This window comes from Cyprinodon tularosa, unplaced genomic scaffold, assembly GCF_016077235.1.
Source record: "Cyprinodon tularosa strain WSP-4 unplaced genomic scaffold, ASM1607723v1 ctg156, whole genome shotgun sequence".
NCBI lineage: Eukaryota > Metazoa > Chordata > Actinopteri > Cyprinodontiformes > Cyprinodontidae > Cyprinodon > Cyprinodon tularosa.
The window spans coordinates 150,770-165,578 of record NW_024038395.1 but is presented as its reverse complement, the minus strand read 5'-3'; the positions used below and the strand labels follow the sequence as shown (position 1 = coordinate 165,578).

Sequence of the window (14,809 nt, the reverse complement as noted above, 5' to 3'; positions counted from 1 at the left end):
AGCTTGATAGCATTTGTATTTAGCCTTCTCTGATCTAACATCCCTAAACTAAATAAAGAAAAACCAACTGCTTTCAAAAGTTATGCCGTTGGTTAATAGGGTCCACCTGTGAGTAATCTAGCCACACCGGTTCGTTAGAATGATTTTATTTTGTTGGATTAATTTCGAATGGCTGTTTAAAACAAGCAACATGATTCACTTCATCTGGTTTGTGGCTTTTCAACTGTGCTCCATGTTTTATTAAACTTCTGTTAATGGTTTAACGAGCTGTGCTTTTATCTACCAGGGTTGAAGATTTTCAACCCTGTATCTTGATTTGAATTTAAGGATTTTAATTAAAAGCTAAGTTAGGTTATAAAATGACTTTTATAGTATTGACACTCCATAGAGCACTGTTTAATCCACAATTTGATAAGTTTATCTGTAAAGGAGATTTTGAACCAGTGTTTAAAAAGGGGGGCGTTTACATCAAGATCCCTAATTCAAAACACAGATTGCCATACTATGGCAATGAGCAAGACTCTTAGTCTAGAAATACCCTCTGGTTATTGCAAAAAGTTGCCAGCTGCTTCTGAAATGTGGCAAATGCAGAGGAATAACTTTAATAATATGCACATTTGCAGTGTCAATTAAAGGTGATTATATAAGGCTTAATAATACACCTAACAACAAATGGCTTTCCACCTAAAGAAAAAGATTGGGAAAAGGAAGCATTATGGCATTTAGATACTTTGCAGGAACCCAGGAATGTATCCTAGATCCAAGCAGAACTGTTTTTGGGGACTTAATGACAGAAGGATGACTGTTATTATTTGCTATGAGTTAACTCTGTTAACCATAGATACTTCAAAAACAACCAACTCTTTAATTATTTTTTTTTCGCCTGTCTTAAAGAGGTTTAGTTCTTTATCAACTCTATGTAACTAATTCTGACTCATGTAGCTGATTAGTTTGTTATCGTCACTTCCTCTTTCATGTGCGTATGTGTTTGAGTTTGCCTGTGTTTGTGTGTGTATGTGGCTGGTCCCTGAAGGCAGCATGCCAGTCAGAGACAGGTCACAGTGCCATGGGAAAGCTCAACCATGGGTCTTGTTGTTCACTTCAACTGCTATTTCCAGACAGCAGGGGGAACTTTCTGGGGATAGGAAATCGAGGTCTTGCTATTGTTATCTTTCCCCTTTTAAGAAGCTACCCATCTCTCTCTGCTCCTCTGAGTCTTTCGCCAAAACCTCCTTTCTATCAGCTGCAAGAGCAGATCTACAGTGTTGTAGTGCCCCTTGTGGGGTTGAAGCTCAGCACATGCATGCTTTTTATTGTTGTCTTTACAGCATTAATAGTTAAATGTCTAAATCGTCATCAAATTCTTCTGTCTGAATATTTGCTTTGAGTTCTTTGTTATTGCATATCTGATCGATCATATTATTTCCTTTCTTTTTAATCTTTATTTTACTTCATTTATTAATTTTTCTGTGTTTATATATGTATATATCTTAATATACCTATCTTTGCTTTCACTAATTTCCTCCAGTTTTTATTTTTCCTTTGTTTTCTTAATCTTTTCTCTCGTAATCTCCCTCCGATGTCCCAGTTTGTGCAGGGGAGAGCACTTTTTGACTCAATCTCCCTGGTCATCCAGGGCTCTATGGAGGGAGAGCTGAATTTGATGGACAACCTGTCCGGCTCGATCTGCCACTTCTACGCGCTGCCCCCCAGGCCCAACAAGCACAGCAGAGACAAAAAGGTCAATAATCACCAGAAACCCTCTAATCACTCACCTCCTCCTCCATGCTATACATCCACTGGCTTATTACACAACTTCACAGCAAATAGTAAAGGGAAATCCCATTAGTCAAAACAAAACACAAGCACGTAAATGTTTTTTTTTCTATTTTCATTCTTTAGTTAATAATTCACCTGCATCCCTCTTTTAGTGTTCTTCTGTGAAATCAACAGTTTTTGGGGAGCGGTTAATTATCTAATGTAATTTTAATTTCATACAAGGTTTTGATATGTTAGCTAAGTGTATTTGTACATATTTTATAATAAAAATCTCCTGCATTTAAATATTTCCTTAGGAGTACCAAACCTTGACTCTCTGGTTGATAGTTCAGTAAGTATTACTGAGGCCCTGTGCATATATGCATGGGATAACATGAATATTTTGAAAAATGTAATTTTATGCAATGTCTTTCGCATTTCGTGTCCTCTGTCCGACCGAGATTTGCGAATAAATATTACGATTTTCAATTATTCTTCCTTTGTAGACCCGGATATGCATTATTAAATGTATAATCTAAGTACTAACAAATGAATACATACAACTGCTGCCTTCGCCATGATGCTTAACAAATAAATAGTTTTTAATTGTAGTTTTTGTTATTAAATTTCAAATATGTGCTCCAAAACTTATATGGCAGAAAGAACACCTTAGAAATGATGCCCTTTTTGGCCTAGGTTTGCTTTTGCCCTGCTCTAGATCTGAGTTTAAGTTTTGATATTAATAATCCTGACTGTATCTTTTGCTGCTCTGCATGATGCTTTTCTTAAAAAAAGAAAAAAATTCTCATTAACTAGAACCAGAAACCACATCATGTGATTAAAGAACATAATTAATCCGAGAAAAGGGAAGAACTTCCCTCAATTATTAAAGTATACAGTGATTCACATAGTTAACCAAGTAATATGCAGTAATTGGAATCCAAATTATGGGTCGATCTGGTATTTTGAGGCAATTGCCTCCCTTTACCTAATAGAAATGCATCCCACACTAATTTGCAAAAAAAAGATTATGCTCGTATTTGACCATCAGCTTAAAGCCACTGCTCCAAATATTTTTTGTCATTTTTTTTCTTACAGTTTCAATAAAATCTAAGACAAATATGTAACTAATTAGATAATTTAGCTTCTTAATAGCACCATAATTTCAGAACTAAATACCAATGATGGTTAGTGTCTTTGTTGTTTTTCTTACATATTATGACATACCATTTATTTAACCTAAAATTGACAATGTCAACTTCCAAAATAAATTCGCTGAAGTAAATCTGTTAATGAATACATTGTCACTTTGCCTAAACTGTTAACAGGATCGTAGCATGTAGAACACTTTATAAAGCTTCTCATACTCCTTGGGGAAAGTATGCATCCAATGTAATGTTTACCTTGCAGCCCTGCAGTCATCTACATTTTTGTTCTGGCATTCCTCCACGATGAATATTTTTCATTTATTCTCTACCAGCCGTGTTGCCTCCTGCAGTGCCCGCCACCTCCCATAAGTGCTAAGATCACATTCCCTCATTTTGTTAAACGTATTCGTTCTTGGAAAGATTTTGTTTGCAGTCAGGTTTGGTCAACTCAGAAACACTGGTTGATGGCTCCCTGTGTCTCCACACCTCACTGTCACTGTCAATATATCCGTTTGTAGCTGTGACACTTTGCCTGTTTGTATGGTTGATAACCAGCTTTTCCTGTCAATCAGAACAAAGGGATAACACTCACCCAAGGCGCTCCTCTGGCCAGTATAGACCAAACCTTCCAAGAGTGCAGGGAAACAGCTCAATCAATAAGCAGTATGAAACTGAATAATGCATAATTGTGCCTTTCCTTTGAAGGCAAAGTTTGGACTGTTATTGTATGTCATCACTGCAAAATCCCATCTGAAAAAAGCTTTGAATGGATTTTATTTTCAGCAATAGATGACAGAAGTTGTACTTCTCTGTAGCATTTTTGATCTGGGTAGTTTTTCACCCATTTCTGGTTCTGCTTCTGTCTCTTTCGATTAGTTTCTATAATTAATGCTTCTTTAAAACCAGGCAGATGTGTACAGACACCTTCAGAATTGAGCTATTCTCTACAACACTTTTATAAAAATAAGTATTTTTTATTCTACTTGTTTAGACATATATGCATTCAAATCATATTTTAGTCCTTCACAGCGCATCCTTATAGTTTTCAACTACCTAGAATTTTCTATTTCACATGAATTTTAAGATTGTTTAAAATACTTGTGTTGTTTTTGTTAACTGCTTTCCAAAATACTAATAAAAAATTATAGTGTCTGAAATAAAAAAGGGTTTCTTTATGCCCTGCTGGTCAGTTATAGTGAGCCTTTCAATGGACAATGGAACAAGAAAAACAGAATAACCTGTTTTTTAACTGAGATATTTTGGTCTGTACAAAAAGTTACTTCTTTGAGTTAAGTTACTATTGTGAGATTCAACAGATGGAAGCAAAAAACCCTGAAGATTATATGACCATCTCTGTTACCTGAAACAAAATGCATCCAGCAGGCAATTGAGTTCTGCTAATGTTTATTATTTGACAATGACTGCTGATGTTCAAATAAATGGAACATACAGTATGTGACTTTTAAAACGAGAAGAATAGAAAATTGTTCAGCAGTTCTGACATTAAACTTTTCTCTGCATGAAGAAAAAAAGATGGTCATTATGCCCTCCAGCAACCAAAGTCTACAACTATCCATGAGAACAAATCCATTGCTCTCTAAGAGATAGTTCCTCTTACTATAAGCTTTATTTGAAAGGAAGGCTTCAGATCAAGTCTTGGAAATAGACGAGGTGTTTGACTCACAGACTGAAATTTGTAGTTTGTTTCAATGGATAGAAGCCTTATAATCAAATAATTATGCTTCTGTACTGACTTACAGCGCTAAGCTACAATAATGACGATTAATGATATAACATATGTTGACCATGTGATTCAATAAATATTTTTAAAGGTTCTTTTTGCAATATTTATGAATCTTCTTATTATTAGAACATCAAGAAAGTTAAATATCACACAGATGTTTTTTTGCTTGAAACGCACAAAAAAAAATGGATGATTACTCTTATTTTCTATAGTTGGGGGAATTGTGTTGCCAGGGGAGACACTTGCAATAAAATCTAAATATCATTTATCAGATCTTAGGCCTACACCAGGTTTTTAGTGATCCCTTCCACTTCAGGTTTTATCCATTTGTGTTTCTATAACTGTGTCATTCGGAGTTAGCGTTGTTTTTGTCTCTTCCTGCCTAGATCCCTCTAGCCGAGATGGAAGCACTCTCTCTGGCTTCAGAGAAATCCTGGTCCCTAGCTCTGACAGACGGCTCGGCCCCTGATGATTTTAACCCCCTCTTTCTAACCGCCCTGGAATGCAATGTACTGACAGTTCTTCTCTTTCCACCTCTTCATTGCTCTTCCCCGTGCTCCGTCCTACAGTGGCTTGTACTGTCTCCTTCCCAGGGAACTTCCACAGCAACTTGTACTCCTACTACACAAACTCCTAAAAATTTGTTTGACAAATAATTTAAAAAAAAATCCTCGACCCCTAGCTAAATGCAAGAAAAGAAACATAATCTAAAAATCTACCTGCAATAATTGACGAAGGCTCTCTGTATACTCAGAAAATTATTGCCATTTGGATACAGCTGATTCTGAGCCTTAAGCTGTTTTTAAGCAGCTAATTTTTTTGGCAATTAAGATTGTTCTAATGCACTAAATTATTACAATTATCCTGAATGGATAGCCATCCATTAAGGTGGAAACTCAACATGCAATGACAAAAATAATTGATGTTTACTGAAAGATACTAAAGTGGAACAAACAGGCTACTGTTCTCCTATTCCCAAAAAGTTTTTTAATCCATTTTAGGTATAATCTTATCTTATATTTACATTCCTTTAGCAATTTACAGAGAAAATTCTGTTAATAACAATAAATATTGAATAATTATGTGTTAAATTAGGTATGACTCTTAAAGTACGATCACTGTGATCAATATGACCACAGTACATAATGTATACACATTAAAAATATTAGAACAACACACACTTAGAATGTAATCATATAACTTTTCAAAGCAGAATTCATTCAGACTATGACTAAGTTTGCATAATCATTATCATAGTAATATATGTTACATATATTCATTAAGTTGATATTGATACACAGTATGTAGCTTAATTTCAGTTATAGTATCATTCTCCTCTCTTGATGCAGATAACCAGCCCATCTGTTCATCCATCCATCTGTACATATATACAGTGCATGTATTAACTGTGTTTTTTGCTGGTGAGATATTGGAAAGGGAAGATTGGGGAGATTGACAGCTTTGACGAGACATATAGATTCCTTTTCATAAAAATGTGTTTGGTTCAAAATACTACATTTAAAAATATATATATTTTGCAAAACATAATACAAAACTCTTAAATTAACTATTATCAATATATGTATCTGTCTCTAGTCATTTCTGATTATTACTTATATTTGTCCATATATTTTAGCCCATTGTAAACTGGAACATTTTGACATCCCTTCATCCATCCATTCTTCGTCCATCCTTCCACCCGTCTGTCAGTCCGTCGGTCCATCCATCTACTTTACCACTTGTCAGTCAGGGTCAGGTCAGGGTATAGATTTTATGCCTAAATACAAGCCCAAACTAAAATCCAGGCCAGATTAGGCCCCAATGTCACAGAGATCTTGCTCTAAGATTTATTGTATTTTTTGTCTCCTAAGCTTTGTCTATTTACCTGTACAAAAAATAAAATGTGGTTACACTTGTCATAGAATAGGAGATAAGTATTTTAGTTGTTATCTACTCTCTTGTGAAGAGAAAGAAATATGGGTATTGTGGGTAATTAGGTAGAGAATACCCCACTTGTCATTCTGATCAATACTGTATTTCTCATCTACATCAAATTCAATTTGGATTGCTCCAAGTAAGACTAGAAAGTACATGAGTCTGCTTTCATTTGCAACACCCTGCATGTGACCTGCATGACATCAACATGTGGGCCCAAATTGCACAACATGAGCATCGGGGCCCAACGAACAATCCCACACAGTGTTGGTTGGATCTGGTCAGGCTTAATGCCTGCAGACCCACGTTAGATTGAGCTAGATTGTTGCGCCCAGTCTACACTCTACATTAGGCCACACTAATGAGGTAACCCAGATCGATAGGAGAAAGCATTCAGGTTTAGTTCTGCTGTACACATTATTAATCTGGGACTCCTCTGATCAAATCGGTTTGGGCAAAGGAGGGAAATTCAGCTGAACCTTTTGGCCAAAATGTAGTTCTATACAGTCACGCTAAAAATTGAAATAGCACAACATGGCATTAGAGACCACACAGCTAACTCTTATATGCTCTTACTGTTCCTCATTTAAAGAAGAAGTTGGGGATTCTGACAAAATTTATGTCATAACAGCACCTATGGCTAAATCCCCCTGTACTTCTATGTTTATTGTGGTTTAGCTTTAGGCTCTTCAGCTCTTGCTTTCATTAAAGCTATTTGCCCCTAAACCATACTTAGGCAATGTTGGTCCTTGAGTGCCCTTGCCCTGCATATTGTGCATGCATCCCTTCTTCAACACACCTGAAACAGATAAATGGTTAATTGAAAGGCCTTTGCTTAACTTGCTGACATACCAAGGAGGAAATGTGGGCTTTGGTTTCAGGTGTGTTGGAGCAGGGATATATGCAAAAACTGCAGGACAGTGGCACACGAGAACAGACGATGCCTACTCCTACCCAAAACAGTAGTGCTGCAACGTGATTGGCTGATCCGTTTCAAGTTGAACTCAAAAGGTTTTAAGTGGGAGCAGTAGGTGATGGATTCTTGCATGTTTGTGAAAGCACAAATGATTCAAGAAATTTGTACTGTGGGGCAAAAGCTAGATTACTTGGGAAGGACCCACTCTTTCAGTGGGAAAACAAACAAAGCAACAGTGCTTTAAAGCTGAAGTCTGTAAGTTTTTAAAAATCACTTTTTTGTCATATTGGCTAAAACTGTTGCTATGCCCAGACAGCAGTACATGTGATCTGTAACCTGTGAAAAAAAACTGCTTCAATTGGTACCGCCTACTGCCTGTATTTCAATCTGGAAAGAATAATTCGGGACGAGTCAAAACAACCAATCACAGCCAGAGAAGCGTCTGATGGACTGTCAATCACAGCTCACACACGCTGAAATCCCCCCCCCTTTCTGGTCGCATGCGGTAGCCGCGCAGATGCTGTGAGAGGGGTGGAGCTTGGAGGTGGGGCATGAGTGAAGCAGAGAGGGTGGGGGAGTGACGTGAAACCTGTTTTTCTTCAAATTTTCAGTCGAAGTCTGCTCTCTCCTCAATGTTACAGACTGCAGCTTTAAGCTACAGCTCTTTTAGGAATCAAATCCTAAACGAAGCACTAGTTTCCACTATTTTTTAGTTAGTACACTTTGACTTGGAATACAAACACCAGTGCCTTGTAATGGTTATGGCTTTCTAATGAACATTTAGCAGTGCAATGCATTTTTACCACAATAACACACATTAGTTTACAGAATGAATAGATTTATTTTTCTGCTCCCTGCAAGCCAAAATAAACAAAATCCAAACAAGTGTGGAAAGACAGAGCAGGAGTAAACAGTAGCAATTAACAAAAAAAAAACAAAACTAAAACATAGAGGATAAGAAAGTGTTACATTCAGCATATTAGAGCTCCATTGGCGTAATGATAAAATGTCAGAGGGAGGTGAAGGATTCGTGTAGAGGAGTAGCAAGTAGCCTTGAAAGTTCATGGTGAAGCTAAAAATATGCCTAAATTTCTCTTTTTCATTACATAATTCCAGCCTAATGTTCATTTTTTCGCTCCAGTCTAGTAGGGTAGTACACCGCCTCACCTGCCAATTAATCAATTTCTGTTTTAACTCTACTCTGTTTCTGTTCCTCTTTCACACTGTCAGCTTTGTTTTTACTCTGTGCTTAAGATGTGAGTCCACGTGTCTTATTCAAGTTTTTTTTCGGCGCGTCTCTGTCCGTACCATCTTATGTACCCTGGCATAGAAGTTTTCCTCTACTTAGAGCTATTTTGTTTACGTCACTGTGATGTGTTGCAAGAACCTATAAAAATCTGTTATTGATATCAAGTGATTCTGTAGGGTCATGCTATAAAAAGGTTTTTTTATACAAAAAGAAAATATTTTGCTTCATAAAAGTTTAAAGATTCTCTGTTCTCTGTATATGCTGATAATCATGGTCTTTATGTGCATGTGATGTATCATAGAGGTAACGGCTGTAAATGTGCTAATGAATCTGTGAAAATGCTTGAGTTAAGGAGCAGCCATATCCCATTAAAGCTTAGAAGGATCCTGACTTTCTTCTTTATGTTTACAGCCCAAGCTAAGAAAGGACAAAGTGGGGCGCACTAATTCTCTGCCCAACAGCCACATGTTCTACCCCCCACACCCCTTTGGCCCCTCCTCTCCAACTTCAGCACAGCGTGTAGCACAGTCAAGAGAGCCCCAGCACTTAGCGGGTAGTCACAGGGCCAAATCAGGTAGAGATCTTGACTACACTTTATGCAACTTGACATTTGCTTGGAAAGCTGCAGGTAATGTCCAGTGAGGTCAACACCTCTGAAGTGCAGTAATTCTGTATTGTTATTGGCTATGTGTACAGGCTCCAGAGACTCGGTGCGTTCACAGCCGGAGAAGTTTTCCCAGCAGCTGACCATCTCCCACAGCCACTCAGACTCTGAAAGCATTCCACAACAACCTCCAACAGGACGCACACTCTGTCGACAGGTGACTATGTTGGCCTGATCCTCAGTCAGTCAAAAAAGTATATTTTGTTACTAGAGATTTACTAAGAGATTTGCTATGACCTAAATTGAGCCAATTTTACTATTGGCTGGACCTTTTAGTCGGCCAGCTTGTTAGCAACTAAACTAAAGATTGTTTAATTTTTCCTATTTTTTGTGAAAAGACCTGTCGATCTTTGTTATAGAATTTGGTGAATATATAGGACTACTTAGATAACTGTTTTCTGCATCACTGAAAAGTGATTTTCTGATTCAGATGAGTTCTAACTCATCTAAACCAGATGCATGGCTCATTATCTGACCTCTGCAGAGCTTGATGTCATACTAAGGAGATAATTTAGCCTTTTGATCTAGATGTTTTGGAGAAGTGTTGGATTTCATAGTTGCATTAGACAATAGATCCTGATGACTAGAGCTGACATAATCATATTAGGTGTTTAACTCATAACTAGTTTCTTCTAGGTGTGGCAAAAGTAAGCTGTTATGTCACTAAGGATGTAAGGAAACAATTGATAATTTTATTTCACAGTACTGTACTTTTGAAATTTCTCAATAAGTCAATAAAAAATGTATTGTTGTAATATTAATAGTGAAAAAACATCCATGTTGTAAAATAGATTCCTCTTCCCACTGAGGAATTCCTGTCAATTAGTCTTTGACATGGAATTTGGTTTCTATACGTATAATATAACAACTAGGTAACAGTTCTCTGCATCCCTGTTACAAGTGTTGATTTGTGTTTTTGTTATTATGAAACCAAATTTTTCTCTCTGCTCACCATTTCTTCTCTTAAAGTGGCACTAAATGCGCATCGACAGTTTAAAGCTTCTCTTGTATGTTTTTAACTGTTCCACTCTCTTCCCTCTTTCTTTTCTGATGTGCCCCTCATGATTTTCCTGTTATTTTAAAATTGACCTGATCTCTCCATCAATCGTTGCCGTATCTGTTAACCTTTGACCTCAGCTCAGTTGGGCCCACAAACCGCCCGACCCTGAGCTACTGCTCAAACACAGATACTCCTGTTTCTGAAACTGTGGTAAACATACATTAAAACGAAACCCCTTTCAGAAACACAGGACTATACAGATCGACATATGCCAACTTTTTTCAACCCCTCGTCCTTCATTCACCCTTTTTTTTTTTTTTTCTTACTGATCTTATCATCAAATTTCAGAGCATTTCCTGGATGTGTAGCAGAGTGACTGAATGTAACATAGGTGTAAGGTGGCTAAAGAAAATAAATAAATAATGCAGAGAACTTTTTATACTTTAAACAATGCAACTCAGGGGATTCCTTCTAAACTGCAAGAGCTGTCCACATTCATTTGGGCATTTTGTATTCATATTAATATGATAGTAGAGCACCAGAGAATTAATTATTTTAATATTACAAAAAATATAAGTTACAGGGTGATTATTGTAGTCCACTGCTAGGGTAAGTTACTCAAATGTACATATTACTAGGAGTTGAATTGAATTGTTGAGGCTGTAACACTTTTCTTTGACCACTAGGTGTCTCTGTGGTCACACTGTTTAAGGCTAATGCAGGGATACTTAAAATGCTCAGCCCTGAGATTCTTGCATGCTTCACTCTCGCTTGCTTATCGCCATGGCTATAAGAGTTTGCATCATTATTTACCTGAGATCTGTCAGGGTTTAGTAGGAGTCATGAGCTCATGAGGTCATTCCAGCTGACATTAGAAACCATTCCTTCTCTGCAGTGGTTTACATGTAATGTTTAGTCTCTGTCTATTGGCCTCAGACCCTGTGAATGGCTCAATGCAGAGGTAGCATCTGGCACAAATGTAACCTGACTTTTTTTTACTTTAACCACTGGCAGTTTTTGTTTTCAGGGTTTTGTTTTCAATGGCAAAGATTGGAAGGTCATTTAGTCTGTCTGTCTCAGCGCTCAATGTCTCTGCCAGCTGTAAACAGGACTACTAGGCATTCAAATTGGAATTTAGATTTTAAGTCTATAAGACATCAGAGGAACCTGATTTGTTGAACATCAAACACTAAGTGCTGCAAATAAACAACATGTTTTACAGTTTTCTAAAATTTCTCCCCTCCTTTAAAATAACATTTTGGCTTCATGTTGAACCCTCTCAAACAACCCAGAAAGTTTTGCTGGTGAGATAAATATCTCAGTCCAATTTCTTAGGAGACCCACAGGGAAAGTTCTGTAAAGAAAACATGTCAGACTCTGACCAGGTCAGGCTTTAATCCAAGCAGACTCAACAGACCAATCTCAGGCAACCACTTGTGTCAGACGTTGTTTACTCAGTGTGCGTTTGACAGTCTGGACTAATGAAACAGAACAACAGAGTGGGGCCGCTGGATTTTCCAGTGATATAGTTCACAGCAGAATGTAGCAATCGACTGGACAGGGAGCTGTGTGAGAACATGCTGGCCAGACAGTGAGCTTTGACACAGACTGCTGCTTCTCATCCTCATCAACTTACACTAACTGCTCTCCCTCCTCTCACCCCCCCCCCAACCCCCTACATTGGACATAAACCCCAATTTTGTTCTTAAATACTGCACACCTTCTCCCCTCCATGCCCTGTTTTTCAGTCTGCAGTGTCCACTGATTCTCAGGAGGCCCTTTGTTCCATTGAACAAGAGAGTAGTGAAGGACTTACGAATGTTGCAGCTTCGGCCCTACCTTCATGCACCTCCTCCACCTCTCGCTCCTTCTCTTTCTCGCATCATCGCCAGCCTCATCTGCATCCAGCGCTCTGCCCTGTACCTGCCCTAATGGGTACCCCCTCTAAACCTTTGCCTCACCGCAGCGTGCACACTCAGCAACATGACCAGCACTGCCTGGCCTTCCACTCCACATCTGCATCTTCTTCCTCATCCCCCCATGTGCCTCCTCCCCCCTTACCTATCAGGCCACCGCAGCAGCAGCAACAAGAGCAGGTGGAGGCAGCTTTGGAGGATCAAGAAGTTTCCTTCATCACCTGTGGAGGACTTATGAAAAATGAAAGCACAGCCGTGAAGGATGTGGGCGGCGAGGAAAGTGGGAGACCATGTTTGAGGCAGCTGAAGAGGTTCCACAGTGTTGACACACAGGGCCGTAGCACCCTCCTGCCCCGCCCACGCCCTCACTCCTGGCTGGACGATCCACGGCGCCACTCTTTAGAAGTATGCTCAGTGGGGGACCCCTACCCACAGCGCACTGCAACCTCCACTTCTTCTGGCTCCATATCCCAGTCTGACAACCTGCTGATTCCCGCCAAGGCCCCCCTGCCTTCCCCCCGACACAAGAAGAAAATGAGCCCACCCTGCATATCTATTGACCCACCTGATGAACTTGAAACCCAGTCTGGCCTGTACCCAAGCCTCGGTGGCATGGCACTGGGGGGATTAGGAATGCCCCCTCCTTTGCCCAGCAGGGACACATGTCTGAGAAGAAGAGCACCCTCTAACGAGTCCAAGGACTCGATCGACCTGGGACTGGGAGAGGTCTCAGTCCAGGATGGGGGCTCGCCAAATCCCAATCCTAGCTCCAAGCTATTGACTCTTCCCAGTTTCTCCTTGGAGAAAACAAGCTCCGAGCACTGAACATTAACTCTCCCATCACACACACACATACACGGACTTGGACAAACCCTCCACACACGCAAACACATGATGCACACTGTGTATCTGTGATGGTGATAGCTCTAGTAATAATGCTGTAGAAAGTAATAATGGTAAAACTACAACAAACAGTAAAACCATTCTTCATGAGGAGCACGGTTATGTGGTAGTGTGACCATCCCTCGTTTTTGTATTGTTACTGCCAAAACAGCTAGGGAAGAAAGGACCACCTGAAACGACAAATGAGACTGTTTCTCCTCTGCGACGCCCAGTGGCTTGACCCCTAACCTCTGGGAGCAACATCAGCATTTGGGATTTGATGCCCCTTGTGGCCGCGGACAGAACTGCCTGGTGTTGCACAGGGCGAAACGGGCCAGTGGAGATACAAAGCAATATGAACGTTTTAGAGACACTATTTTCTTAAATTATTGGGCCATCGCGTTTGTACAGGATGTTGTTCTTTTTTTTTTTTTTTTTTTTTAGTTTTCACATCTGATTTGTTTGTTTTCGTCAACTATGTTTTGTCTTTTTTTCACTGTAGGATATTTCTAGCTTCCTTAGTTTACTAAGGAAAGTGAACGTTTTTCAAAGTGCTGAAAACTATGTATTTGTAGGAATAATATATGATTATATATATAAAAAAAAGAAATCATTAAACTGAGCTTGGATTTTTAAGCACTTACATCAGACCTTGGTGATTGTGATTGTTTGGAGGACTGAGGGTAACCTTAAGGGGTTTCTATGGTGTCTCACAGAGACCCAGATCTCTCCTTACAGGGTGTAAACACTGATTGACAAGTAATTTATAGCAGTGCAAATTGGTAATCAACTAGACCTAACAATCTTCCAAAATTCTTCATCATTGAACATATGCAGACACAGTATTAATACAAGCAAGAAGTATTTCTATTGTTAAGCCAATTTTTAGTCAACCAATAATTTATTTTCTGATAGAAGGTTTGCCGGGAATTTCTTAGAATAATTGAATGATGTAAAACAGGGGAAAAAATTTAAGGAACATTTCAATGACTCTTCACATTTAATTAAAAATGTACATTCCAAAAAAATATGCTTTTGAAAAGTCATTTTATTTAAGTAATTAAATTAAGTGAAACAATAAAGATCAATTACACCTATGCTGATTCAAGTCATTACAGTATTTTCCTTAATTAGGGTGATTTTCTGTTTACTGCAAAAAAAAAAACATGGCATTTGGTATTGGAGTATTACATCAGAAAAATAGAAGATATATATAAATGCAGAAATGCTGGCTAAATGTAAAGTATTTGTACCTTCTAAAAAGATTTCCAAAGGCTGACTGTTGATAAAAACATAAATGTGTCCCCCTTTTTAACAATAAATTAAATGATTTAGTTTCAGAGCAAATTCCATCTTCGCTTTTTGCATGCCCACCACTGTTTTATAACAATTCATCTTTGATAAAAAGCTTTAATTCTTAAAGGTTGAATGGTCTTTTTGTCATCACCTTAATATTTCGGTCCCTTTCCTGACTTATTAGGTCTGTGACTCTTGCTGCGCCATTTCAAAACAATAATATTACTTCTAGAGAAAAAACAACCTGTTGACAAATTCAGAGGATTATTTAAAACAAATGGGACTTAAACCAATTATTCAT

The 14,809-nt window shown here is 38.4% G+C and overlaps 1 protein-coding gene across 15 annotated transcripts in view; it reads left to right on the top strand.

The window, feature by feature from the left end:
• cacna1g (calcium channel, voltage-dependent, T type, alpha 1G subunit) overlaps positions 1-13,860 on the top strand; it is a 384,250-nt gene extending 370,390 nt beyond the window's left edge. For 11 of the 15 annotated variants that reach the window (XM_038280073.1, XM_038280083.1, XM_038280085.1 and 8 more), the window contains 4 exons: positions 1,589-1,741; positions 9,162-9,324; positions 9,447-9,571; positions 12,163-13,860. In XM_038280073.1, coding sequence (XP_038136001.1) covers positions 1,589-1,741; positions 9,162-9,324; positions 9,447-9,571; positions 12,163-13,155 — 1,434 coding nt within the window. In that variant the 3' untranslated portion in view covers positions 13,156-13,860. The remainder of the gene's footprint in view (positions 1-1,588; positions 1,742-9,161; positions 9,325-9,446; positions 9,572-12,162) is intronic. The other 4 variants (XM_038280082.1, XM_038280079.1, XM_038280087.1 and 1 more) reach the window with 2 other exon arrangements.
• Positions 13,861-14,809: the final 949 nt, after the last annotated feature.